The sequence below is a fragment of the Centruroides vittatus genome, unplaced genomic scaffold, assembly GCF_030686945.1.
Source record: "Centruroides vittatus isolate TY-2023 unplaced genomic scaffold, ASM3068694v2 contig_882, whole genome shotgun sequence".
NCBI lineage: Eukaryota > Metazoa > Arthropoda > Arachnida > Scorpiones > Buthidae > Centruroides > Centruroides vittatus.
Genome location: NW_027122574.1, coordinates 3,355,356 through 3,380,598, shown reverse-complemented (window position 1 = coordinate 3,380,598; position 25,243 = coordinate 3,355,356). Strand labels below are relative to the sequence as shown.

Sequence of the window (25,243 nt, the reverse complement as noted above, 5' to 3'; positions counted from 1 at the left end):
GTCAGTCAGGACAAGAAATTTTATATATTTAGATAAGATTTAACTCGATATATTTAATTATAATTTCGTCATATTTCTCCATAATTCTTATTAATGAAGAACTGTAAAAAATACGCCCGCATTATCATTTACATTTAATTTCCTTACGTGCATGCAAAGGGACAAAGTTAGAAGACACTTTTTATGTGTTGTCTATTTATAAGAAAGTTTTTTAAATTTTGTAACTTTTTCTTACCTGGCAATTTTTATCAAATGTTTTATTATGCAATTTAACTGTGTTATTATTTAACTTAAATTAAACGTATTTGATGTTTAAGTTCATCGAAATGGGTAGTGTTTAGGGTCTGGAAATAGATTAATTCGCTTTCTATTATTTTTAATGGCAAAAATTGATTCGGACTTCGAACGGCCATCTGAAATGAATTAAATTCGAAGTACGTGGTGTCATTTCTTTAATATCATCTTCGTTGAAATATTTTTATCTTTAACAAATGAGGAATAATTCTTAAATATGGAATAAAGTTATTTAAAATAAAGTTTTTCTTTATTTTTCAAAAACTTTATTATATTTTATTTTCCTAAATATTTCCACGAACCGTAACAGAGACACGCCATCAATGCCGAATTGATATCATCGTATCTGCATTGTCTTTAAAAATTCGACATTCTTCAAGTATCGGATTATATAAACAGCTTCAATCAAACTTATTGGTTTACACCAGGATGTTTTCACAGAAAAATAAATGGATAAGTATTAAATATCAAAAAAAAGCTAAGAAATTTCTATATAAAGTTCGTCATTTTGCGATGTTTACACTACGGCAAGAAAAGTCAATGAAAAAGGTACATTTTTATATATTTTAGTATTATAAACATATTTATTTAATTATTTTAATTACTAATAATTAATAATTCGAGTGAAATGACAATAATCGACATTATATTTCGATTTTTAATTATTCTGTATTAGTAATAATGAAAAATTTTATTAAATAACATTTAGACTATCTATATATATAATCGAGACGAGTTGATAATAATAATAATAATAATAATAATAATAATAATCAGCGCAGAGCCCAAACGGTTAGGAGTTGAAAGTTGAAATTTGGTACACAGTTAGGGTACGGTCACGAGAACGCACACTAAGAAGGGATTTTTCGAAATTCCTCCCCACGGGGGAGAGGGACAGGATTAAGTCTTAACACTTCCATCAACAATGGAAGTGTTAAGTAACAATGGAAGTGTGAAGCAACAATGGAAGTATGAAGTAATAATGGAAGTGTTAACAGTGGAAGTGTTAACAATGGAAGTGTTACGTAACAATGGAAATGTTAAGAGCCCAACGGTTAAGAGTAGAAACTTGAAATTTGGTACATAGTTACGGTACGTCACAAAACGCACACTAACTTGTAACAAGGGATTTTTCGAAATTTCTCCCCACGGGGAGAGGGACAGGATTAAGGCTTAACATTTCCATCAACAATGGAAGTGTTAAGTAACAATGGAGAACAAGAGAAGGCGACGTGCAAGATTTACGGGCGCTGGAGGAAAAAAAAAGAGTAATATGTTAGAACATATTCGATTTTCAAATTTAAACAGATTAATTCGGTTTTTTTCGACTTTTCTTCTTTAGAACATTCGATGAAAATCGAACAATATAATCAGAACACGTCGTGAAAATCGAACAATATTACAATATTCGATTTTCAAATTCGACCTTTTATTAAAAATATTTAGTTTGTTGATGAAATTACTCTTTTTCTTCTGTGACTATAACGTAATAATCTTAATCTTCGCTATCATTACTTTTGCCCGAGCAACGCCGGGCCTATCTGCTAGTATTTTTATATAATAAACTTTTTATTTAACGTAGAATTTTATAAGGTAAAGAAGAAGAAAATCCTTAATTTACAAGCTAGACGATTATGATTTTCTACACAATTACTTTGTAAGTATTACAATTATATTAATTTTAATATTATCATTATTACAAAATTTAATTTATTTATTTTTATAGATGTTTATTCCTTTCCTATCAAAGAACTGTTTTAGCAAACAATGAAACTTTCAATTATACTTTGTATAAGAGCTTTATGGAAAATGTGGATTTGGCAAACAATGAAACCTTTAATTATACTTTGTTTAAGAGTTCTATGGAAAATGTGGATTTATTCGAAGGCGATATTAGATTGGATACGCCATTTGGAGAGGTGATTTATAAATTTTTAAACATTTATTCTTCGTTTGTTCATTTTTAGGGCCTATTGTTTTTGCAGACTCGAGGGAAAAGCCGGAATGCTCTTCCATTGATCTTCGTGTTTTCTAATTTCTTTAATCGAATCGCAAGACGCGTCCAATTTCCTGGATACGGTCTATCCATTAATTAAGTTCTTCGACGTCCACGTGTATCTTATATATCAGAATTGCACGTTCATTACGAAGAGCTTTCTTGGAAATGTTTTATGGCGACCCTGGAATCCACACCTTCTGGAAGATCAAGAATTAGACGACCGAGAATATGGCGTCCTAATCATACGTCCTTACCAGTGTAATTAATATCTCTCGAATAGAAGAAAACAATCTTTCGATGTTTAATATTTTTATGCGTATTTTGTCTTTTGGATTTTCTACTCCTTCTTCTTTGTGAACACAAAAGAGGCCTTAATTAGTACCCATTGTGGCTTTGCCCAAAATGCAATGAGAGGCCTGCGCAAAATCATAATGGGCACAACAATTTTCGCGGGTCGTTTCGGGTTTTCACTCCAAATGGAGACGTTTTTCGTGATATCTGTGTTCGAACGGGCGGATAACAAATGCCGCAAACGCTGTAAAGTCTCTTAACATATATTCAATATTGTATTGATATAAAATTTTATTCAGAAATTTTTTTAAATTAAAGAATTTTAAAATATTTAGAGTCGAGCATTTACATTTCATCAAACACTTTGGGATGATGGGATAATATATTACAAGTTTTCTCCTGACATAAGTAAAGGTACGTTATTTTGCCGTATTAGAAATAATCAATGATTTCTGTTAATATAATAATAATATTTTCATTTAGAAGTTACCAAATTTTTGCTTTTAATGATAATTTTTCACGCCATCGAGCGTGTAACTTGCTTACGTTTTAAATATAGAACAACAGAGGAGAATTATATTTATATACAGGAAGGAAATGGGTAAGAATATTGATACAGATACTTAATTATTTACGTTATATTTATTATAATATATGTATGTGTATATATATATTTCAGATGTAGTTCCTATATTGGAAAACAGGGTGGACGTCAGATTATGAATTTAGGAAGTGCATGTTGGAGCGTCGGAGTCATACTTCACGAATTAGGCCACGCTATTGGCTTGTTTCACGAACATACTCGACAGGATCGTGATAAATATATAAAAGTTTTATGGGATAATATTAAAGAGGGTAAGTCATTCTGTTCAATATAATTTATGCATAAATAGTTTGAACTGACGATTTCTTTTTTTCTTAACCAGCAGAACATAAACAAAAGTTTCAGATTTACCACCGCATTATAGTATGTGGCACTTATAGTTACGATACCGTTATGCATTACGGTCCTACAATTTACGCAAAAGATGGTAAAGTAACTTTCGAGCCAACTCTTCCAAATGTTACTGTTAAAGAAATTTACGACCGGCCATTTTTGTCAGAAACCGACATTGAATGTATTAACAAGTTATACGAATGCGAATACCAGTAAATTCTTTTGTAAATATATAAATAAAATTTAGTTTATCACATGAATTTTACTGGGAAAACTTTATTTTATGTAGAAAATAATTAAATTTTTCCTTTCTCGGACGGTATTGAATATCCTAATTCGTATACAAGCACGTTTCGTCGATCTATACTTAATTTGTCTACTATAAATTATTTATATTGTCTTGAAATTGATTTATGTTGGTGTCTACGAAAACAATTTATTTTCGAACAGCGATTTTGAGAGTCTTGGATAAGCGTCCTCTTATGAAGCCCAAATCGCACTATACTCGATACTTTATAACATTCGTATCCGAACTAGTTTAGGAGCAAACTGTGTGGACAGACTTACGCTTGTTTGCCAGTATTTGAGGCCCCTAACCGCAAGCACAACAGGAAAAAGATTTCCTGTATCTAAAACCGTTAATGTTTATATTAATAAAAATAAACTGAAGTTTGGCAAGTGTGATGGATTCATTCCATAGTTTCTAACTTCGTGTTATAAGGCTCGATAGAGGCACGCCGTCAAGTAAGCGAGCGAGCGAGCGAACGAGCGGCTTAACAATGCAAACCTTACTATACCGAAATTAGAACAGTTTCTGTTTATCCGAATTTACACATCGTCCAGACAAACTATGAGGTTCGTCGTCATCTGCTAACTTTTTCGATCTACGTGTCAAATTTCATCGAATTCCGACCATTCGTTCTTGAGTTATCGATTTTTCTCGATATTTTCATTTTACTTAAAATTTCGTTTCTCCTTTGATGAAAACATTTCTATTTTGCGAAATTTCCGTTTGTAGTACACTCGTCATAATAAACTTCATTTTAATTTTAATTTTATTTTTGCCAAATTTAAATTCTTATGTAACAGGATAACGAATTTTCCTAAATTACCGTAGTCAATATTAATTAATATAATGTTCGAACTCTGGATTAAAGATGGGAAAAATCCAGTTCCGGTTCTGGAAATGGAACTGTTGGAACTGATCCAAGTGCAAAGCTGTTCCGACTGAAAGATTTCTCGGAACTGCTTTGTCTATTATACTAGGCGGTTTCAAGAAATCATTGTGTTCTACCGGAAGTGCTGTTGAACTCGACGGTTTCTCATCGGATATATATAAATACTTTTTTCAGCTTTTTCCACCTTGTGGGCACTAAGAGCCCCTTTTTTTAGCCAGCCTATTATGGGATCGGCCCGGCTCGTAATGAAGCGGGCGTGTGGTGATGCACTGAAGCCCACACATTCGATCGTATCACCCCAAATCAATTCTCGAAGGTTTTTACCCCCGTTTGAATTCGATTCCGGGTAATTCACAGCGGTGGGATGCCACATCGACCGCTGGGACATCCGGTCTTATATATATATACTAGGAAATAAGCCTGACGTTGCCGGGCAAAAAATATACAAAAATTAAGATTATTACATTAGTTCGTACTTCTAACTCTTCTATTATATTATATTAGTATTTGATTTATATTTACTAAGGTTATCTTACGTAATGGTTCACCAAAACGAGTAACAAATCTAACGCGTGTTAAAAATTCTTTAACTGATGTACAATAGAAAAATAAAAATGTTTGAAATGCGTTAGATTGATCACTCGGTATGATAACCTTTCATGTAAATCAAATACTAATATTACTTACTTATATTATACTTTTATTTATACAAACATAACGTTCACTTAGAAATGTATCACATTTTTATAGTTGATCTAACAATTAAGACATATTCGAAGATGGTAATAGTGTTATTTCTAAAGCGATGTTAAATATTTTGAAGTTACTCTATTGCAATGTTTTATATTGCTTCGTCTTTATCGCTTGTCCAATATAGTTTGAATCCATGTAAAAGATCATATCCACATTCTGTATCTGTAAGATAGATTTAAATGAAACAATTTAAGGGTCATTTCTGGATAATAAAACAAAATTCATTAACTTGATATCACATGAATTATACGTATTTTGGTAAGTGATATTTTGATTTTTTAAACAGTTGAAAAATATATTTTCATGCTAATTGTTAATAAAATATTTATAATTTAAGATTTAAAAAATATTCCAATGCAAAACCCTGATTTGTTTCAAGGTGATATTCTACTTTTTGATGACGACGACGACGAAGTAAGAACGATGTTATACTCACTTTCAAATGTTTTATCTTGATATAAAATCTATTGTTTTATAATAAAAATATTTTTAAACGCTTCAAATGCAGAGAAATGCCGTTGTGGGCGAGAACAGAGTATGGCCTAATGGAATCATTCCGTATACAATTGATGCTGCTTTGGGTAATGTTGCAATCATTATTCATAATTATATTATAAACATTTCATATCAAGTTATTTATATTGATGTGTAGAAAGTGCAAGGGGTAAAATTGAAGAGGTGATGAAAGATTACGAGAAGCTTACCAGGGGTTGTATAAAGTTTAGACCTAAGGAAGATCAAAATGCGTACGTCAGGATATTTAAAGGAGTAGAGTGAGGATTTGTTTAAAAATCTAAAACTGTTACGTGTAATATTATACTTAAATTAATAATTCTATGTATTTTATGTAGGTGTTATTCTCACGTTGGTAAGACATTAGGATCACAACCTCTTTCTTTAGGACCGGGCTGTCTTTCGTACGGCCGCATAGGTCACGAATTGGGACATTCTATAGGGTTTCAACACGAACACAGTCGATCAGATAGAGATGATTATATAACAATATTCTGGGAACATATTCAGAAAGGTAAAGTACACGATATTAGCAGTAAATATTGTCTTTCGCATCCAATAATCTTCTTATTCTGGGAATGTAACGTCACACTTTATTATTATTATTATTTTGTAGGTATGGAAGATCAATTCAAGAAACTTAGCCCTTCCAAGAATCTTATATTTAACGAATTCGATTACGATTCCATCATGTTGTACGGTGAATACATATTTTCGATCGATCCCTTGGAAAAGAAGACGATGGTTGCCAAGAAGGAAGGAGTTCGATTGAAAGACGTTAAAGAGAAAACAATTAGCAGAAGCGACGCTTATCGAATTAGAAAATTGTATAAATGTGAATAGTAACGCTCATTTTATTAATAAATATTAAAAATGTAAAGAATTACGATTTTTAATGGTTGTTGGTTGTTTTTTCTAGGGTTTTAATCGCAAATAAGTTAAATTAATCTCACCAAACGAATTGTCATTACCTAATATTGAAAAACCAGTCTGTTAAAAATAAAAATTAACTAAAGTAATCTCTTTCAAGAAATTATTCAAAAATTACAGAAAGTAATGAAAATTTTAAGACAAAAAGAAACATTTTATTCATTTCAAAGTTAACAGAGAAATATACTCGACGTCACCGTGACGTCGAACACGTGGACACATTCTTTCAAGTTAACTGCACGGTTTCTCTTACAAAAAAACTGTCAAGTGAAAGTGTAAACATTAACAATGTATTGCAATCTATCAATATGGGTCCACGTGTATTCGATATCTTTATAGGATTATTTGTTTCATTATTACTAGTTACATAATAGTATTCATTACTTTAGATAGTAATAATACGGTAAGGTTCGAAAAATTGAATTTAAAGTATTCAGAAGTAATTATAAATATTTTTACAGTGTTAGTTAGGACGAATGAAACTCGGCAAATGATGTTAGTCACGTGTGGAGTTTCATTTTTTCTAACTCTTGGTGCAAATCTGAAGCAGCCACCTCCACGTGGTAAGTTCTGGGTTGACATTAGTCGGGAAATAACGAAAGACAAGCGAAGTTCCGTGTTTCCGTTAAATTAAATATTATAAGGAATGAAAATATGACAATACAAAAGAAATTTTATGTATTTAACAAAATATTTTGTAACTGAATGACGGAATCGACACTGAATCCAGATCTAAATAATTTTAATTCAAATTACATCTTTTAACAGCTGAGAATGAAACACGCATCCAGGTTACACAGAACGTAGTTTGTTCATTGTATGTTTTCTACGACAAATTCTCTCATCGTTAGAGATATTTGAAATTAAGACGGAAAATTGCGATTGTAAGAAATCTATCACAAACTGAAAATATGTATCAAAATTATATATTTTATATCAAACTGCAATAGCTGTTTATCTATGAAGACTAACTTAAGACTCTGCTCAAGAGAAAACAGGCAATTGGTGTGTCGAATAAATCCGAATGTCTCCTACCAACAAGATATAAAATTTGTTATAATTACATTTGGTATTTTTCTAGTTTTTCAGTTCTGTATCTTTAAAAGGAAGAGACTTTATTTTAATAGAAATAAGTGGATACGAAGGAGAGCAACAAATGGCAGACGGTATTCGAATATCTTTTTATCTGTGGCCTTACACTTTTATTTTTTCGATAATCACAATTATTACTGTAATTGACTTGTTCTGTATCCTACTTTAAAGGAACAATTAATTCAGAGTTCGAGCTCAAATTCTGTATTCTGAATATTACAATATTTTGTATTTATGCACCTTGACAATTAGATTCTTGTTTACTTGTTATAAGTGCAGGCGCCATCATTGTCTCGAGGTGATTCACATATTTATCTGATGTGCTCGGTTAGTTGAGAAAAGAAGTAAGTTTTCTGCATTAAAATCGAATCCTTGATTGAAACTCAATGGAATCTATCTACAAGAAGTAAACCTAGTTTGCGAAGCATACTTTCCAGGCGTATATTGTTGCAGCGTGTATCAGACAGGGGTCTTTTTCTGCGCAGTGCTTTTCTTCGAAGTTGCTGATGTAATGCGCCTTGCATTTTCTATTATTTTGATAATTTTGTTGTCGTAATTACGGTTGGAGTTCTTCAAATATCTCGGTTCTCATCTTTGGTGAGTTAATCTGAAACTTGACGTGATTTGTTAAATAAATAACTTCAGAAAGTTTCTTGCAAAAAACTGAAACGTTAATTAACCTATTCATAATCTATTTATAAACTATACGTTAATAAGTCATTCAATTTACAGATGTGTTAAATTGATAAACGAATGAAAACATAGGATGTTTTTCAACACAGTTAATTAAGAAGTGCCTAATTTTCTGAAACGAAAAACAATGTGTAAGTAATGTTTTATAGATAAATTTGCTTAATTGTCAGTCAACTATAAGTTTACGTCAACTGAATACTGAGACATACAATTTTTGTTGAAGGGTCTATCTAATCTTAGACTGATAATATTTTATTTCAGATAATGATTTGAAATTTGTTGCAATATGTTTATCCCTAACGTTTAATCATTCTCTTCAATCATTCCTCAATGACTCGACACCAAATATTTAAGAACGTCTTTTGGAATAGACAAGATATTACCTTTATTAATTGTCGGTTAATGTTACCTTAGGTTCCGAGATGGGGACGCAGGGATTTTTTCCCTACGTCGGCGACCGCGCCGGGGAAAAATTTTTTCCCTGCTATTCAAGATGGCCACGCGACCGGCCGCCATCTTGAAATGCTATGCAGAATCCGCGGATTTTAACCGAAATGAAAAAAAATTAAAAAAAAGGGAAAAAGTAATTTTTTACTCACTTTTCGATGGAGTTCGACTACTTCTTCCTTTGTTTCTTTCCTTTTCGATCCAATTTTTTGCCGGTTTCGCTAAACTCCGGATTTTCGTTCGGTGAACTTCTTTTATTCGCTGTTGTTTTCGCTTTCATCCTTATTTGCTTGGCCAACTAACATATCCAACTAAATTTTTTCTTATAGTTGGATATGTGCCAAGCAAATAAGGATGATTACAAAGGAAAAGCCAGTTCCGTATATATTATGGCGCCAGATATCGATTCCACAGGATATTAAAAGCGTACTAGAAAAAGACCCCAACTATGCCCTAGACAACACCAAGGACTGGAAAAACACCATGGCGGAAATTGAAAGAGGAATCAGAGGCATGGAAGAAGTGAACAAAGACTATTTTCGTTGGAAAACAACCCTTAAGAGCATGAACCAAAGACCAAGGCAAACAGAGGTGAAACAAATTAAGCGCACGAAACGGTGGTTGGCCGACAACAACTTAATATTGACACGAGCGGACAAAAGCAAACACCTAGTAATAATGGATAAGCAACATTATATCAACACACTGGAAGAATATATAAGAAATACAGAATGCGAAAGGGTGGATCAAAATATAATTGATAACCTAGACAGAAAGGTTAAAAAATTACAGAAATCACCAATCACCACAATACTTCCATTTCTCAAAGGAACAAGTGTAACAGGCCCAAGTGTACCGAGACTCTTCGGATTCGCTAAAAAGCATAAAGATAATAAGCAGATTAGACCAGTGGTTGAAAAGTACAAAGGTCCAACTTACAAACTAGAAAAGAACCTGCATAGATATCTGTCGGAGCACATTGAGAATAACCAATATGTCACAAAGAACCCGTTGAACGTCGTTAACGAGCTCCAAAACATATCTTTAGTAGAAGAAGAAATTGCTTCAGTTATGGATTTCGAAAATCTATATCCATCAATTAAACTGGATGCATGTTTTCAAGCTTTGATGGACACCCTCAGCACGTTAGACCCAAGGATAACAGCCTATCCTGAGGACATGAAACTACTGGCTGACCTAATATGTTACCATTCAGTTTTCGTTTTTGATGGCAAGATTTATAAGCAAAGGAAAGGTGTGCCCATGGGCAGCCCAATGTCTGGGCTACTTTGTGAATTGGTGATACGTAAGTTGGAGCAAACTACTATTAGAGCATTTAAGGATGATATCGTTTTATACAAACGATACGTGGACGACATACTAATTGTATGGAAGAAAGACGAAAAAATACAACATTTTTTGAATGCGATGAATTCGAATAACCATGGCCTAATACTAAAACTGGAACAGCTCAGCACAACAGAGGTACATTTTTTGGATATCACACTTACATTTAAAGAAGGTTCCGTATCTACGAAAGTATATATCAAACCCACGCATGACCCACTATACATTCCCTCCACATCAAACGATCCGCCCACTTACAAACTATCGGCATTTAGGGCCATTATTAGAAGAGCATTTGCCTATTGCTCCAACGTTTATGACAGAATACTAGAGTTGAATAGAATTAGAACCATTGCGGCAACTCTAGGATTTAAAAAGTCAATGGTCGAAAACCTAATAAAATCTTACATAACACCTAATAAAAAGAAACCGAAAGGGAATTCAAACGGAGAAATAACTAAATTCACGTACAGAGAAGGATTGTCCACCGTAATGAAGGAAATAGCCAAGTGTAAGAATGCAAAGCTGGTTTATAAGCGGGCACCCACCATCTACAGTACCCTCAGGAACGATAAAGATAGCACAAAAGCGGAAGAATGCTCTGGGGTCTATAAAATACCATACGAAAATGATCAACTGGGTCTGAATAAAGAATACATAGGAGTCACTAACAGAGCCTTAAACAAAAGACTAAAAGAACACATGTATGACATTAGTAAAGGACACTGCACTACCACCTTATCAAGAATGGCACAAACGGAGGGATCAGTAATTAATTGGAATGAAGCCAAAGTTATCAAACAAGTACGCTCACCATCGTTAGCATTAACCATGGAAAAATTTGAAATATACAGATCAGGGACAACAGGTAGATGTTTGAATTATAAAGACGCAACGAATTTGCCAACTGCGTGGAAATTCATGATTGACAAACACCCCGTTTAATTGAGCTTACAACGTATCCTCATCCCGTATAGAATATAGATATATTATGTCAACTTACATCCCGAATTAATACGTTTATTTAATTAATTTTATTAATGTTTTTATTATTGTTTATATTTTATATTTTACATGGAATGCTCCAACGGTTTTTTAAAATTTTGAAATATCGTGCGCATATACATTCGATCCTGCACGAGATAACATTCCAAAAGTAAAAATTGCTTGAAGATGACCTGTGGAACAGGTGGAAAACGTTCGCATTATTAAATTAATAATTTCTCAGAGGTATAAGGTGTTTGAGTAGTAAAATTTTAAACTCTGAGCATTTATTCAAGACTAAAACAAATACGAATACGTCTGCGAGACAGTTGAAAGTATAATCAATTTTATAAGAAATAATCAAATTTTAACAGTTCCGCAGCGGAGTCGAACTTTCATTTGAGAATATTCGTCCTCCGTGAAAGTACACCTCCGCCGTGGAGCTGTGAATTTCTTCATATGCATGCAAAGGGAGAAAGTTAGAAGACACTTTTTTATGTATTGTCTACTTTTTAGCATTTTTCTTAAATTTTGTAACTTGGCAATTATCATTAAATCTTATCATTATGCAATTTAATTGTGTTATTTTTTACCTTAAATAATTCATATTTGCTGCTTAAGTATATTGAAATGGGTAGTGTTTAGGGTTTAAAAATAGTTTAATTCTCTTTCTATTATTTCTAATGAAAAAAATTAATTCGGACTTCGAACAATTCTGAGTTAGAACAGCCTCCTGCAACGAATTAAATTCGAAGTACGCGGCACAACTCATTTCATATCGTCCTCGATGAAATATTTTATGTTTAATAAATGAGTAATAATTTTAAATATGTAATAAAGTTATTTGAAATAAAGTTTCTCTTTATTTTTCGAAGAAACCTTATTATATTTTATTTTCTGAAATATTTCCACGTACCGTAACAGAGACACGTCATCAATGCCGAATTGATATCATCGTATCTGCATTGTCTTCAAAAATTCGATATTCTTCGAGTATCAAATTGTATAAATAGCTTCAACCAAACTTATTGGTTTTCACTGAAAAATAAATGGATAAGAATTAAATAACAAAAAAACTAAGAAATTTCTATATAAAGTTCGTCATTTTGCGATGTTTACACTACAGTAAGAAAAACCAATGAAAAAGGTACGTTTTGACATATTTTGATATTACAAGTGCAATTATTTTAATTAATAATAATTAATAATTCGAGTGAAATGACGATAATCGGCATTACATCTCGATTTCGTAAGGGCATCTAATAATTATGCTGTATTTGTAGTAATAAAAACTTTTATTAAATAACATTTAAACATGTTTTTATATAATAAACTTTTTATTTAACGTAAGGATTTTATAAGGTAAAGAAGAAGAAAATCCTTAATTTATAAACTAGGCGATTATGATTTTCTATACAGTTACTTTGTAAGTATTACAGTTATCTTAATTATAATATTATCGTTATTACAGTATTTTAATTAATTTATTTTTGTAGATGTTTATTCCTTTCCTATCAGAAAACTGTTTTAGCAAACAATGAAACCTTCAACGATACTTTGTATAAGAGCTTCATAAAAAATATGGTGGATTTGGCAAACAATCAAACCTTTAATTATACTTTGTATAAGAGTTCTATGGAAAATTTGGATTTATTCGAAGGCGATATTAGATTGGATACGTCATTTGGAGAAGTGATTTATATATTTTTTAACACTTATCCTTCGTTTGTTCATTTTTAGGGCCTATTGTTTTTGGAGACTCGAGGAAAAAGCCGGAATGCTCTTCCATTGATCTTCGTGTTTTCTAAGTTCTTTAGTCGAATCGCAAGACGCGTCCAATTTCTTGGATACGGTCTATCCATTAATTAAGTTCTTCGACGTCCACGTGTAACTTATATATCAGAATTGCACGTTCATTACGAAGGACTTTCTTGGAAATGTTTTGTGGCGACCCTGGAATCCACACCTTGTGAAAGATCAAGAATTAGACGACCGAGAATGTGGCATCCTAATCATACGTCCTTACCAGTGTAATTACGATCTCTCGAATAGAAGAAAACAATCTCTCGATGTTTAATATTTTTATGCGTATTTTGTTTTACGGATTTTCTACTGCTTCTTTCTTGCAGACACAAAGGAGGCCTTATCTAGTGTCCATTGTGAGTTTGCACAAAATGCTATTAGGGTCCTGCGCAAACCCACAATAAGCACAAGAATTTTCGCGGATCGATTCGGTTTTCCATTCAAAATGGTGCTGGTTTTCGTGGTATCTGTATTCGGATAGGCGCCAGGATAACGGATTCCACAAACTTTGTAAAGACTTTTAACATATATCGAATACTATATTCATATAAAATTATACACAGATATTTTTTAAATTAAAGAGTTTAAAAATTTTTGAGAGTATTAAACACAAGATCGTGTTATTAATCAATCACGTGGCTTCTTTTCTATCTTTATTTAATTGATACGGTATTTCTACACGTTTCGGGCTTTTGGCCTCTCATCAGTCAACTAAAACAAGAAATAAGTTATACAGAATTTAAAATATGATATTTTACAAGTAAATTGCCCAAAACAATATACAATACATGTATGTAATTCACACGTACCATTAACCCCGATATGGCGCTTGCACACCATAAGTTTGTTGCAACTTATGGAGTAAAAGTGCCATATCGTGGTTAATTTACTTCTTGTTTTAGTTGACTGTTGAGGGACCAAAAGCCCGAAACGTGTAGAAATACCGTATCAATTAAATAAAGATTGAAAAGAAACCACGTGATTCATTTATAACACGATCTTGTATTTAATACTTTCAAAAATTTAGTACAACACGGTTTCAAAACAACGAATTTTAAAATGTTTAGAGTCGAGCCGTTGTATGGAATCACAGAGTTTGGGATAATGGTATAATATATTACAAGTTTTCTCCTGACATAAGTAAAGGTACGTTATTTTCCTGTATTTGAAGTAATTAAAGATATCGATTAATATAATAATAATACTTTTATCTAGAAGTTACCAGAATTTTGTATTTATTAACAAGTTTTCGCTACATCGAGCGTGTAACTTGCTTACGTTTTGTATATAGAAAAACTGAGGAGAATTATATTTTATATACAGGAAGGGAAAGGGTAAGAATATTGATACAGATAGTTAATTATTTACGTTAAATTTATTGTAATATATATATATATATTTCAGATGTAATTCCTTCGTTGGGAAACGAAATGGACGTCAGATTCTTAATTTAGGAAGCGGATGCTGGAACTTCGGAATTATACTTCACGAAGTATGCCACGCTATTGGCTTGTATCACGAACATACTCGACCGGATCGTGATAAATATATAAAAATTTTATGGGATAATATTAAAGAGGGTAAGTCATTGTGTTCAATATATTTTATGCATAAATAGTTTGAACTGATCACTTTTCTTACACAAACAGGAAAAAAGAAAGCGTTTGAGATTAATCGTTTTGTTAAAATATGTGGCCCTTATAGTTACGATTCCATTATGCATTATCATCCTACAATGTACGCAAAAGATGGTAAAGTAACTTTCGAGCCAACTCTTCCAAATGTTATCATTAAAGACATTTTCGACTGGGAACTTTTGTCAGATTCCGACATTGAATGTATTAACAAGTTATACAAATGCCGATAAATTCTTTTGTAAATATATAAATAAAATTTAGTTTATCATCTGAATGTTACTGGGAAAACTTTATTTTATGTAGGAAATAATACAATCTTTCCTTTCTCGGATGGTATTGAATATCCTAATTCGTATACAAGCACTTTTGTAGCTCTATACTTAAAATGTCTACTATAAATTATCTATCTTGTCTTGAAATTGATTTATGTTGGTGTCTACGAAACAATTTATTTTCGAACAGCGATTCTAAGAGTCTTGGATAAGCGTCCTCTTATGAAGCCCAAATCGCACTATACTCGATACTTTATAACATTCGTATCCGAACTAATTTAGGAGCGAACTGTGTGGACAGACTTATACGGTCGACTAAGCATAAGTCGACACCCCAAGGGGAAGTGGAAATGTGTCGAGTTATCCGATGTGACGACTAAAGCGAAGTTGGGAAAAAACCACAATACTACAATTAGGAAAATACAGTAGTGCGTTATACAGAAACATAGACTTACAAAACATTGTGATTGTGTCCTTCATTTACAATTACTCTGTAGATGAAAAACTGAAAAATTCGTTTAGTGTTATTTGTTTTGAGCACTTAACTGTCTCGACTTCCTTTTTCAACCATCACAAACGCCTCGAAAACATCATCTTCGCAATTGTCAATTGTTGGCAAGTGACGTCTAAGAATTCTTAATGTTTCTGGCGTGAGAAAATGCAAAATTGAATTCTGGTGTGACGTTGATGTAGATTGTATTTTTTTTTTGTTTTTTTTTGTTTATCTGTTATTATTGGTGTGACGAGTTAAACGGTGTCGAGTAAACCGGAATTTTTTAACATTAATGCTTATGTAAGTTGGCCGGGACCACAGAAAATGACTACTTAATTGAAAATGGGATATTTTTTCATAATGTCAACTCTAAGAAACTATACCATTTATACTCGAATATCAAACAGTTATCTGCCAATGATTGAAATCTACAAAAACCAAACCTAATTTTTAAACTCGGCACCCTCAAAAACCACTTAATCGATGTAAGTTACTATTATTAGAACCGCCCTCCTTCGGTCGTCAATTTAAAGTATTTCCACTAATTAAATGTCTGTCTCCTTTTACTTCTCAATCAAAGTTGGTCACAATCGACTTGCAGCTTGTTACAAAACCTTTCATTTAACATATTTTGCTTGTAATTTATAACTGCTTAAAGTTGTTATAAGATTTATATCTTATAACAACTATAAGCAGTAGGCAACAGGGCCCGAAAGTATCTTTGTTATTCGTCCATCATTAGCCGTTTAAAACTGTGTCGGCCATTAATTCTATTTTAATAACTTTATAATTTTTGTTTCTTTCGTCGGATGGCTAAATTATTTTTCGTGAATTAAAGACACAGTCGATTCAAAAGACCACCATTTTATCACGTGCTTTTAGATTAAAATTTTTGGACGACCCGACCTTTCTTTTTACGTGCGATAAGCAAATCTGTAATAAAATATAAGACATAAATTTAAAAAGAAATAACTATATAAATTCCTGCGAAGATCGCGTAACTGCGCTTCAATGAATGTTTTACTACCGAGTTTATTCAATCAAAGAAATAACAAAGAAGTCGTTCACGTATATAAGAAAATACCAAACATTCGGTTATAGGTTAACATCACAGTCCTATTTACAATAAAAACATAAAATATACAGTATAATTGATTGGCGGTGAACCGTCTTTAAATGGGCCATCCAAATTCCTCAAAACTCGGTATTGTCAATTAAGATTACGTTTTAAAAATAACCATTTGGACTATATAATAGCCTACCGTACTAAAATGAACATTTTTGCTATCGTTATAAAATTATAACAATGTAAAAAAAGAGAAATGTAAAACGAAAGGTTGTAAAGCGGTTTAGTTTTATTGTTATATCTACGACATAACGTGCTTAACAAACAAAATTAGAATTTACTATAACTAATGCTTGGTCGTTTTTACATTTTCATCACGGTAAGGTGATGAAACGATCGATTTAGACGAAATTTGTCATTGCGACGACACGACTCTTCGTTGATTTTTATAAGAGGCTGTTCATAAATTACGTCGCATTCTTATCGCGTGACGTATTTATTGGAATTGTAACGCGTTGTTAGAAATATATTTTAACAATACAGTATGTAAGGAATTGTTAGAACATATTGTTGCTTTTTCTATTGTATTTCGACATTTTTAAGAATAAATTTTTTCCGAAAGTTGTTTGAGATTTCTGAAGAGAATTGTGATTAAGTAAACTTCATTGACGAAAGTAAATTATTACGTTCGATTTATAAAACATCAAAATGGAATAACTCGCAATAAAATGTGAAATTGAAACACGTGTGAGATTTTTTTAAACTCAAAGCTGTCTACACGTCCTAAGCACGGTGTGTAAGGGCCATCTCTGTCATTCAACAGCTCTACGAGGGGACCACCAGCAGGATTAGGACTAGCACTGGATTCACCAACCCCATAGTTATGCTCTCGGGGGTCCGACAGGGCTGCTCCACCAGCCCCCTGCTTTTTGTGCTGACAATGGAACCTGCTCTTCGCCGCCTCCAATCTTTAGGGAAAGGTTACTGCCTCCATGACCATACGATAGACGTCCTTGCGTACGCAGATGACATCGCTTTAGTTAGCGGCAGCGATAGCGGTTTGCAAGACAGATTGGACTCCATCACGTCCTGGGCTGATTGGGCAGGAATCAGCTTCAACCACAAGAAATACGGCACTTTGGCCTCATTTCTTGGGGTAAGTCCCACACCTCCGGAACTAACTCTTTTTCTACTAAACAGGCAGCACTCCCCACGCTCGGAAACGACGACGCCTACAGGCACCTGGGCGTCCCGACAGGATTCTCAAGGTGCGACACCGAGGCCGCTACAACTGACACCATAATGAATGAGATCAGCAAGCTCAACGAGTCATACCTTAAGCCATGGCAAAAGTTGGACCCCTTGAACACATTCATTATGCCTAAACTTATCTTCTGCCTGACCACCGGCACCACTCCAAAGAAAACTTTGGAGAAAATCGACCGCCTCACAAAACGCCATGTCAAAAGATGGCTCAACCTCCCTCAGCGCGCTAGAGCAGAGGTTGTCTACCTCCCCTACAAACAAAGAGGAGCTAATGTCACCCCTTCCAGCCAACTAGCTGACATTGCGCAAATATGTCATGCCTCCTACTTGTTCAACTCCAGAGATGAAAACATAACTGACATCGCGATGGGTACCCTCAACAGTGACGTCACCAAAAGAATTAGAAGACCCCCCAGCTTTGAGGACATCTGCCAGTACCTAGACGATTCTACGGAGGGTGATGTTGGGTCTAAGCCCCATGATATTACCTCCATGTGGACTTGCCTCAGTATGGCTACCAGACTCCTGAAGACGCGCCTCAACATCAACTGGGTCAGAGGACCTGGCAACCTCCCAGCTATTGCAGTGGGTGACAGCATCATCAACATCAAGGGATGCCAAAAAACACTATGTGTCCTACTGAAGGAACACCACATAAGAAACCTTCTACTGAAACCCAGAGCCGTAACTAGGGTATGGCCAACGTGGCCCCGCCATAGGCGCCACGTTAACAAGTCGCACAAAACTGAAACGTTAACTCATAATCTATTTATAAACTATAAGTTAATAAGTCATTCAATTTACAAATGTGTTAAAATGGTAAACGAATGAAAACATAGAATCGTTTCCAACACAATTAAGAAGTGTCTAATATTCTGGAACGAAAAACAATGTTTAACTATATGTTTTATAGAAGTTTATATGTTTGTTTAAGAGTCAACTATATGTTTAACACTTTATGTCAACTAAATACTGAGACATACAGATCTTGTTGAAAGGTCTATCAAATCATGATCTGAAGACATTTTATTTCAGATAATGATTTGAAATTTGTTGCAATATGTTTATCCCTAACGTTTAATCATTTTCCTCAATCATTCCTCAAAGACTCGACACCAAATATTTAAGAACGTCTTTTGGAACAGACAAGATATTATCTTTATCAATTGTCTCCATCTTTTCCGAAGTCTTTGAAATGGAAGATAGAAAATGGTGTATGGGCATATCGCAGGGATATTTTCTTTATAATTAGCGTGAGATTCTAACTTGAAAAATAATATAATTAGAGACAACGATTATCACTTTTCTGTAATTTGAATATTAACCGGGGCGACGAGTCTCAAAACTACTATAAATATCGGACACGAAGTGACTCGGCGTAGTTTTCGTTATTTGTTTTATGGTTACAGCCGGTGTTTATTGTTCAAATATACATCTGCACTCGGAGATATTTGTAAGTTTTTCTAATCATTCGGATGCAATAAAATTTTCAAAATATGGAGACTAAAACAAATACGAATACGTCTGCGAGACAGTTGAAAGAATAATCGATTTTATAAGAAAGAATCAAATTCTAACAGTGCGACAGCGGAGTCGAAGTTTCATTTGAGACTATTCGTCCTCCGTGAAAGGACACCTCCGCCGTTAATTCGTCCTCCGAAGAACTGTTAATTTCACCACATGTACGCAAAGGGACAAAGTTAGAAGACACTTTTTATGTATTGTCTACTTTTAAGAAAGTTTCTTAAATTTATAACTTTATGAATAATAATAAATTAAATTACGAAAACTATAAATGTAATAGTAAATACTGTATAATAAAATAACAATTGCATTTACAGGTCAAACACTCGAATTCGGCATCTTAAACGTGACCGCCAGATTCGCCACACGTGCTTTTACGCTTGGCGATAAATTTTTTTATCGTATTTTTGGTGTGTTTCTTAAAAACACACCAATTATACTGCTTTAAAAATTATATTAAATTAAACACCATGCTTTAAAAACTTAGTTTTTGCACATAAATTTAGGCCTATATAAGAACGCTAAAAGATAGCAAAAAGTAAATGTGTAAAGTAAATAAAGTAAACATAAAGCGGAAACAAGCACCGAAAACACTAATTATTTTCTGAAAGTTAATATATGTTTATACATTCTATCGAAATCTTCTCGTATTTCTCGACACATTTTCGAATTAACCGAGTAATGTCGTCCTTCCAGTCGATCAAAATAAAAAAGCACTTAGTATCAATAACAAGAAGTTTCGAGCCAAACAATAATAATAAGTTATTTTATTTCATTTATTAAAAAATCAAATCAAATATTCCAAATTTTCTCTAAACACCAATTAATAAATTATAACTTGGAAGATTTGAATTTAAAGTTTAGGAATTCGGAAACGACTCATCTATTAAATTTAACGCCTTTAAAAACGATATTTATCACTCGATTATCGATTAAGTTTTTCAATTACTTTCCATTCTGAACCTCTTTATAATACTAATTAATAGAAAAACCAATCGGAACATAAATATTAGTTGTTATTACTATTTCTACATTAATAAAGTGTACGAAATGTAATTTAATATTAATTAAATTAAAAACTAATTTTACTATTCTAGTATCGAACGACTAGGTGTACGGTCGAATTTCCATAAAAGGAACTGCTTCCGATAAATGCGGGGAATTCGTTATAAAGAAAATTCGTTAAGTGGAAATTGCGCCGGTAGTGAAAATACGGTATATTGATAATGTTTTATTTTCCACGAAAATATCTTTAAGCTCGCATTAATTAACTGAATAAACCGGCGACGAGTTGTTCAACTTTCCCGGCAACATTTAAAATTTTCATGGCGCCATCTCTTATCATATTTTATTTAAAATATTTTTATATTTTTAACTGGCAAAAGATTAATTTTGAGGGTAAAAATGAGTTGTATAAAAAAAATTGTAAATGCTAAGAACGAGTAAAATCGTCATTAAGTCCGACCCTTTTGGAAATACACGCGACCCCTATTATCTTCTCATCCCTCGACCTTTAACCAATTTTAGAAATTTACGACAAAAAGGACAGGAGTTACTAAGCTTCGAACAGGGTTAACAAAATCGTGTCGCACAGTCACAAACATCCATCATCCCCCATCCCAAATTCCCAAAAATTTTGAGCGATCTCGAAAACCTTTGCATTATTAGTCTCCGCAATCCTTCAAAACTATAAGCTACTTTCAAATACTCACCCCCATTCCTTTCCCTGATTTCATTCCCCACAAACTGCCAAACACTTTGAGTGATTGGGACCAAATTTTACCACGTTACTCTCCGCCATCCTGCGGAAAACATATACTACTTATTAAAGAGGGAATTCAACTCTCAACATGAAGAACTTTGCCAGTTGGAAATAATGCAAAAAATTTTATTTTGTATAATTGAACATAATACTTTGGTATATTTTTATGTATAATGCGCCGTTCATTTATTCATAAATATTTATAAACTAGCTATTACCCGCGACTTTACCCGCAAGCAAACACCATTTATATTCGGTATTCCAACAACCATAGTAATTGTTATAGAACACCTACCGCTGAGAATGATGAGAATTGCCGAGAATCAAACGAACTGTTTTCAATTTGAATTTAAAACGGTTCGAACATTCGGTTAAAAATCGAAATATATAAAAATATTTATAACAATGTCTGAAATGTTATCAATTTAATACACCTAAGTACTCAATAAAGACTAAACGTACATCTAGAATAGTACAGTAGAAGCCGTTCTTCGGGTTAAGCCTTAATCCTCTCCCTCTCCCCCCGCCCGCGGGGATGAATACGAAAAATCCCTTCTTAGTGTGCGCTTTCATGAAGTACCCTAACTGTGTACCAAGTTTCACCTCTTTAGGTTTAGCAGTTTGTCTGGGCGATGATGAATCAATCAGTCAGTCAGGACAAGAAATTTTATATATTTAGATAAGATTTAACTCGATATATTTAATTATAATTCCGTCATATTTCTCCATAATTCTTATTAATGAAGAACTGTAAAAAATACGCCCTCATTATCATTTACATTTAATTTCCTTACGTGCATGCAAAGGGACAAAGTTAGAAGACACTTTTTATGTGTTGTCTATTTATAAGAAAGTTTCTTAAATTTTGTAACTTTTCCTTACCTGGCAATTTTTATCAAATATTATTATGCAATTTAACTGTGTTATTTTTTAACTTAAATTAAGCGTATTTGCTGTTTAAGTTCATCGAAATGAATAGAATTTAAGGTCTGGAAATAGATTAATTCGCTTTCTATTATTTCTAACGGGAAGAATTGATTCGGACTTCGAACGGCCATCTGAAATGAATTAAATTCGAAGTACGTGGTGTCACTTATTTGAAATCGTCTTCGTTGAAATATTTTTATCTCTAATAAATAAGTAATAATTCTTAAATATGTAATAAAATTGTTTGAAATAAAGTTTTTCTTTATTTATCAAGAACTTTATTATATTTTATTGTCTGAAATATTTCCACAAACCGTAACAGAGACACGTCATCAATGTCAAATTGATATCATCGTATCTGCATTGTCTTTAAAAATTCGACATTCTTCAAGTATCGGATTATATAAACAGCTTCAATCAAACTTATTGGTTTACACCAGGATGTTTTCACAGAAAAATAAATGGATAAGAATTAAATATCAAAAAAAAGCTAAGAAATTTCTATATAAAGTTCCTCATTTTACGATGTTTACACTACAGTAAGAAAAATCAATGAAAAAGGTACATTTTTATATATTTTAGTATTATAAACATATTTATTTAATTATTTTAATTACTAATAATTAATAATTCGAGTGAAATGACAATAATCGGCATTATATTTCGATTTTTAATTATTCTGTATTAGTAATAATGAAAAATTTTATTAAATAACATTTAGACTTATTTTTATATAATAAAATAAACTTTTTATTTAACGTAAAGATTTCATAACGTAAAAAAGAAGAAAATCCTTAATTTATAAGCTAGACGATTATGATTCTCTATACAATTACTTTGTAAGTATTACAGTTATATTAGTTTTAATATTATCATTATTACAAAATTTAATTAATTTATTTTTATAGATGTTTATTCCTTTCCTATCAAAAAACTGTTTTAGCAAACAATGAAACTTTCAATTATACATTGTATAAGAGCTTTATGGAAAATGTGGATTTGGCAAACAATGAAACCTTTAATTATACTTTGTATAAGAGTTCTATACAAAATGTGGATTTATTCGAAGGCGATATTAGATTGGATACGTCATTTGGAGAGGTGATTTATGAATTTTTAAACATTTATTCTTCGTTTGTTTCATTTTAGGGCCTATTGTTTTTACAGACTCGAGGGAAAAGCCACGCCGAAATTCTCTTTCCAATGATCTTCGCGCCTTCTAATTTCTTTAAGAGAATCTCAAGACGTGTACAATATTCTGAATAGGGTCTATCCATTAAGTTCTCTCGTCCACTTGTATGTTACATATCAGAATTGCACGTTCATTACGAAGGACTTTCTTGGAAATCTTTTATGTTGACCCTAGAATCCACACCTTGTGAAAGATCAAGAAGTAGGCGACCAAGAATGTGGCATCTTAATAATATTCCCTTAGCAGTGTAATTAATATCCCTCGAATAGAAGAAAACATTGTCTGGATGTTTAATATTCTTATGCATATTTTGCCTTTTGGATTTTCTACTCCTTCCTTCTTGCGGACACAAAAGAGGTCTTATCTAGTGCCCATTGTGGCTTTGCCCAAAATGCAATGAGAGGCCTGCGGAAAATCATAATGGGCACAACAATTTTCACTGGTCGTTTCGGGTTTTCACTCCAAATGGAGACGTTTTTCGTGATATCTGTGTTCGAACGGGCGGATAACAAATGCCGCAAACGTTATAAAGTGTCTTAACATATATTCAATATTGTATTGATATAAAATTTTATTCAGAAATTTTTTAAATTAAAGAATTTTAAAATATTTAGAGTCGAGCCGTTACATTTCATCAAACACTTTGGGATGATGGGATAATATATTACAAGTTATCTCCTGGCATAAGTACGTTATTTTGCTGTATTAGAAATAATTAATGATTTCTATTAATATAATAATAATAGTTTCTTCTAGAAGTTTCCGAATTTTGATTTTATTAACAATTTTTCACGCCATCGAGCGTGTAACTTGCTTACGTTTTGTATATAGAAGAACAGAGGAGAATTATATTTATATACAGGAAGGGAATGGGTAAGAATATTTATACAGATAGTTAATTATTTACGTTATATTTATATAATACAGTATATGTGTATGTATATATATTTCAGATGCAATTCCTATATTGGAAAACAGGGTGGACGTCAGATTATAAATTTAGGAAGTGGATGTTGGAACGTCGGAGTCATACTTCACGAATTAGGCCACGCTATTGGCTTGTTTCACGAACATACTCGACAGGATCGTGATAAATATATAAAAATTTTATGGGATAATATTAAAGAGGGTAAGTCATTCTGTTCAATATATTTTATGCATAAATAGTTTGAACTGACGATTTCTTTTTTACTTAACCAGCAGAACATAAACAAGAGTTTCAGATTTACCGCCGCATTATAGTATGTGGCATTTATAGTTTCGATAGCATTATGCATTATGGTCGTAAACTCGGCGCTAAAGATGGTAAAGTAACTTTCGAGCCAACTCTTTCAAATGTTACTGTTAAAGAAATTTACGACCGGCCATTTTTGTCAGAATCCGACATTGTATGTATTAACCACTTATACGAATGCGAATAAATTCTTTTGTAAATATATAAATAAAATTTAGTTTATCACATGAATTTTACTGGGAAAACTTTATTTTATGTAGAAAATAATTAAATTTTTCCTTTCTCGGACGGTATTGAATATCCTAATTCGTATACAAGCACGTTTCGTCGATCTATACTTAATTTGTCTAATATAAATTATTTATATTGTCTTGAAATTGATTTATGTTGGTGTCTACGAAAACAATTTATTTTCGAACAGCGATTTTGAGAGTCTTGGATAAGCGTCTTCTTATAAAGCCCAAATCGCACTATACTCGATACTTTATAACATTCGTATCCGAACTAGTTTAGGAGCAAACTGTGTGGACAGACTTACGCTTGTTTGCCAGTATTTGAGGCCCCTAACCGCAAGCACAACAGGAAAAAGATTTCCTGTATCTAAAACCG

The 25,243-nt window shown here is 32.7% G+C and overlaps 3 protein-coding genes across 8 annotated transcripts in view; all 3 read left to right on the top strand.

Moving 5' to 3' along the window:
* The first annotated feature begins 812 nt into the window (after positions 1–812).
* On the top strand, positions 813–24,933 carry LOC136983457 (astacin-like metalloprotease toxin 5). The gene is made up of 7 exons (XM_067280208.1): positions 813–843; positions 1,877–1,951; positions 2,021–2,213; positions 2,920–2,992; positions 3,068–3,185; positions 14,666–14,841; positions 24,604–24,933. The coding sequence occupies exons 2-7, from the start codon at positions 1,929–1,931 to the stop codon at positions 24,819–24,821; spliced, it is 801 nt and encodes a 266-aa protein (XP_067136309.1). The 5' UTR covers positions 813–843; positions 1,877–1,928; the 3' UTR covers positions 24,822–24,933.
* Positions 3,304–6,828, top strand: LOC136983472 (astacin-like metalloprotease toxin 1). The gene is made up of 7 exons (XM_067280227.1): positions 3,304–3,439; positions 3,511–3,702; positions 5,790–5,866; positions 5,961–6,033; positions 6,105–6,225; positions 6,304–6,479; positions 6,582–6,828. Exons 1-7 carry the CDS (start codon positions 3,304–3,306, stop codon positions 6,806–6,808), a joined length of 1,002 nt encoding a protein of 333 aa, XP_067136328.1. The 3' UTR covers positions 6,809–6,828.
* LOC136983456 (astacin-like metalloprotease toxin 1) overlaps positions 12,810–25,243 on the top strand; it is a 35,895-nt gene continuing 23,461 nt past the window's right edge. For 3 of the 6 annotated variants that reach the window (XM_067280198.1, XM_067280203.1, XM_067280204.1), the window contains exons 1-2: positions 22,917–23,047; positions 23,117–23,309. In XM_067280198.1, coding sequence (XP_067136299.1) covers positions 23,025–23,047; positions 23,117–23,309 — 216 coding nt within the window. In that variant the 5' untranslated portion in view covers positions 22,917–23,024. Of the gene's footprint in view, positions 12,885–22,916; positions 23,048–23,116; positions 23,310–25,243 lie in introns of those variants that run through there. The other 3 variants (XM_067280200.1, XM_067280202.1, XM_067280201.1) reach the window with 3 other exon arrangements.